Raw genomic sequence first — 3,768 nt, forward strand, 5'->3', positions numbered from 1 at the left:
TGTCCGTCACCGCCTGGGATTCGGGTGGCTGTGGGAAGAATGGAGCTGGGTGGTCCAAAAGGGTTTGTGTTGAAGGAGCGGGCTGGGGGCTGGTGAATTGGAACTCCAGCTCAGTGGCTCCCACTGTGGCCTAGGGGTTGACTTCTGCTTTTTGAGCCATAGTCTCTTCATCTGAGAAACTGGAGAATCGTGCCCACACCCTAGGATGGAAGGGAGGGTCAAGCAGGAGAGACTGCTCTCCCTACAGCCCCCCTCTCTCTGTCACTTTCTCCCCACGCGTGCTGGCTGCGCAGTTCCGCGAACGGGACGTCCTGGAGGCGGTGTTCCGCTTTTGGGCCAGTGGGGAGAAGGGGCCGGAGGCCTTCCCCATGAGCCGCCTCTGGGACTCGAGGCTGCGCCACTACCTGGGCTCCCGCTACGACGCCCGGCGCGGTGTCAGCGACTGGGACCTGCACATGAAGCTGCATGACCGCGGGGTGAGGGGGCTGGGGCCCTCCAGTCCTGAGTGTGAAGAAGGAGGGGAGGGGGGCCCAGACTCCTAGGTCTTGGAGAGTAAGGGCTGTTGGCCCATTTACCGGACTCATTGAGACCTTTCTTCCCTTTCCCCATCCCCAGGCCCGAGTCATCCACATCCGCGAGTTTCGGCGCTGGAGGGACACAGGCGTCGCCTTTGAACTCAGAGACTCCAGCGCCTACCACGTGCCCAACAGGACCCTGGCGTCTGGTCGCCTCCTGAGTCATGTGCGTGTCCACTCCCTGCCCTGGCCCACTCCTTTTTTGGGGGGACCCAGGAGCTTGGATCGACCTTATCCGCCGCCTCTCTCCCTGCTTTCCCAGCGCGGGGAGCGCGTGGCAGCGCGAGGGTACTGGGGGGACATCGCCACGGGGCCCTTCGTGGCTTTTGGTATCGAAGCGGACGATGAGAGCCTCCTGAGGACCAGCAATGGGCAGCCGATCAAGGTGTGAGGCACCGGGTGCTGGAGCCAGGGTGGTGTTCGCAAGGCTCCGCCCTCTGTATTCTACAATATTAATAGGCCCCTCCACAAAATCATGGGCTCTGTCTCCACGGGCTACGCCCCTCCCCTCTCTTCTTCCTAAACACTGCCCCGGGAATCCAATCTCGCCCCCTAGAAGCTAGCTCTGAGGGTGGGTAAGTGGGAGGGGTGGCATACTCTAAGCCCCGCCCTGCGGCCCTAACCCAGCTTCTGGCCACGCTCATTCCCCCCCACAGACTGCGGGCGAGATCACGCAGCATAACGTGACGGAGCTGTTCCGAGCGCTGACAGCCTGGGGGCGCCCTAGAGCTTCCCAGGGGTACCCCATGGAGGTGCTCCGCGAAAGGGATGGAACCCGGGAGCCTGGTAAGCGGCGGACTCAGTTCTTCCCCTTGAGATGGAAGGCAGCTCAGGTGATGAAGTGAATACATCCTCCTCCTGGAGAGAGTGGGACCTGGATCCTCCGTTCCGGGCTCCAGGCTCCAGGTGTTTCAAATACCAGTGTGGACAGATAACAGTTTCCAATGCTTGGACCAGTAACCTCCCCTTTTTGACAGTCCGTCTCTTTTTCTCTCTTCTCTTCGTATTTCTCTCCCTTTTCTAAGTCCCGACACCATGCTTAGCATTCTGAATTCCAGTAGTAGTAGAATTCTAAGCCTTCCTGCGGAAGCCTAAGAGGATTTTAATAAGGAGCTGGTCTCTCCCAGCTCACCTTTGCAGAAAAGCCACCCCAAATCTGGCCGTGCTTCCTTCTAAGCATCCCCAACCTGGCCATCCCAGTTGTTTGGATGCCCTGTGTGGCCATGAGGGCCCACTCTTTCCTCCTCTCCTGAGTCTCAGTTGCCTGGTGTATAAAAAGTCTCTGCCTACCCAGGCAACATCCCCAAATTTCCCAGGAATCCACCTAAAAGAAAAGATGAGAAAGGGCTTCAAGGCGGCCAAGATTTGTGTGTCTGCCTAATTCTGCCAGTCTTTCCTAGCAGCCCGGGGCCCGGAGTCCTTCACTGTCCACTTCCTGCCCCTCCATTCTTCTCAGACCCTCCATCACAAGACCTGCTACAAGGGACAGTTCCAGCTTCTCTACGTGGCCTGTGGGTATGAGGGCCTGGTGGGGGGCTTCCAGACTTCCCTCTCCCAGTCCCTCCTCCCTCAGACCCTATGGTCCAGGCCCCTAGCCCCTCCTCTCACAGACCCAGGAGTCCAGGCATCGGCCCCTCCTCCCTCAATACCTGAAAGTCTGAGCCTCAGNCTGACAGGCAGCCAGATGGCGACTGGCTCACTCCACAACAAAGATTGAAGAACAACTTGGCTGGTCCTCCTCCCTAATTCCCCAACACTGTTCCACTCCTCCAATTCCCCAATTAAAAAAAACAACAAACACAAAAAACCACTATTACATTAAAATAATATTTCCTTCATATAGATACAATAGATGTAAATAACCATAAGACCATCAATAATAGTAAAAATAGTAAAATAAGTATGAGTTTTGAGTATGTTATACCTTTATTTTAATGTAATGTATTTAATTGTAATTTAATTTTAGTAATTAATTTAGCAAAAAAATAATTTTTAGTAATGACTGAGTATAATAACCAGGTCTCAAAATTCCTGAAAATTTAACAACCAGGGGCCAATGCTGGCTGGCCCCAGAACTTTGTTGTTTCTCACCTGGTGAGAAGCCCTGTGTGGTAGAGTTAGGCTGTGAGGGGGGAAGGGGACACAGAGGTCTATAGTTTAAGGTCTAGGCCACCTCACTTTAATTTGGATTAATCAAAATTCTGTTCAGTTCTGTCTAATTTTGAATCAGCCCAGGCCACTCTCACCCCAGAAATTTGGACCTCCACAGGCTCTGTCCCCGCTTCTTCCGTTCCACCCCATTCCCTCCCCCCCCAACGTCGTCATGACAACCGCGTCTACACGCCCTCCTCTCTGGCATGCCTGGAAGTCATCACTTGGCGCTCCCATTGGCCAAAAGTTCAAAGTGGGCGGGTTTTGCTCACTCTCATAGGTCCGTTCTTCGAGGCGTTGCCAATCTGTATGCTCCCATTCGCCGAAAGTCGAAAAGAGCGGGGGCTTACGGGCAGCAGTTGCAGAGGGGCGGCGAACCGCCGCGCAGTACCTTCCTGGGAAGGAGGGGGCGTCCCGGGATACCTGAAAGGATAAAGGTGTGTGCGGAGGTGTCACCTGGAGGAAATGGGCAAGAAGTCAGGGTCGGTGAGGGGAATGGTGGGCGACTGAGAGACGATGTTTGCGGATTTCTTGGATGTCTGTCTCGCAGGGCGATGACCACACCGGGAGGCTTGGGCACGGGTTTCGGCTCCGTATCCTGGTGGGGCCTGTCGCCGGCGTTGGACCTACAGGCTGAGAGTGAGTCCCCCACCCCAGGACCTCGTCTGTCACAGCGGCTGCCATCACAGCCTGGCAGACGATGCGCTAACGTTCTCTGAGGCTCCAACGGCGGGGGGCGCCCCCCAGTGGGGCAGCTCATGTGGCCTCTCTGAGGACTACGAGTCCCAGAATACTTAGAGGCACAGCTCCCATTGGAACCTAGGCCAGAAGTGCAAGTCCTGCTGTGAGTTGTAGTCCATCGTGCTAGGAGCGGCTGCAGGGGTGCCCTACAGGCCACCAACCCCCAGCCTGCTGTCACTTTGCCAGGTCCTCCTGTGGACCCAGACTCGCAGGCTGATACAGAGCACGGGACTCCCCAGCTAGATGTTCTGCTGCTGGGCTCCGTGGATGGGCGGCACCTGCTGCGAACCCTGGCCCGCGC

The 3,768-nt window shown here is 56.3% G+C and overlaps 1 protein-coding gene and 1 long non-coding RNA gene across 2 annotated transcripts; both read left to right on the forward strand.

Moving 5' to 3' along the window:
- The first annotated feature begins 39 nt into the window (after nt 1-39).
- Nucleotides 40-2,175, forward strand: DNAAF3 (dynein axonemal assembly factor 3). The gene is made up of 6 exons (XM_019627858.1): nt 40-92; nt 248-476; nt 616-741; nt 838-960; nt 1,232-1,361; nt 2,032-2,175. The coding sequence occupies exons 1-6, from the start codon at nt 40-42 to the stop codon at nt 2,094-2,096; spliced, it is 726 nt and encodes a 241-aa protein (XP_019483403.1). The 3' UTR covers nt 2,097-2,175.
- Nucleotides 2,176-3,007: 832 nt separating this feature from the next.
- On the forward strand, nt 3,008-3,762 carry LOC109373763 (uncharacterized). Its single transcript, XR_002122279.1, has 3 exons — nt 3,008-3,163; nt 3,277-3,365; nt 3,654-3,762. It is a non-coding gene; the product is annotated as an uncharacterized LOC109373763 (long non-coding RNA).
- Nucleotides 3,763-3,768: the final 6 nt, after the last annotated feature.

The sequence above is a fragment of the Hipposideros armiger genome, unplaced genomic scaffold (assembly GCF_001890085.2).
Source record: "Hipposideros armiger isolate ML-2016 unplaced genomic scaffold, ASM189008v1 scaffold_742, whole genome shotgun sequence".
NCBI classification, from domain to species: domain Eukaryota; kingdom Metazoa; phylum Chordata; class Mammalia; order Chiroptera; family Hipposideridae; genus Hipposideros; species Hipposideros armiger.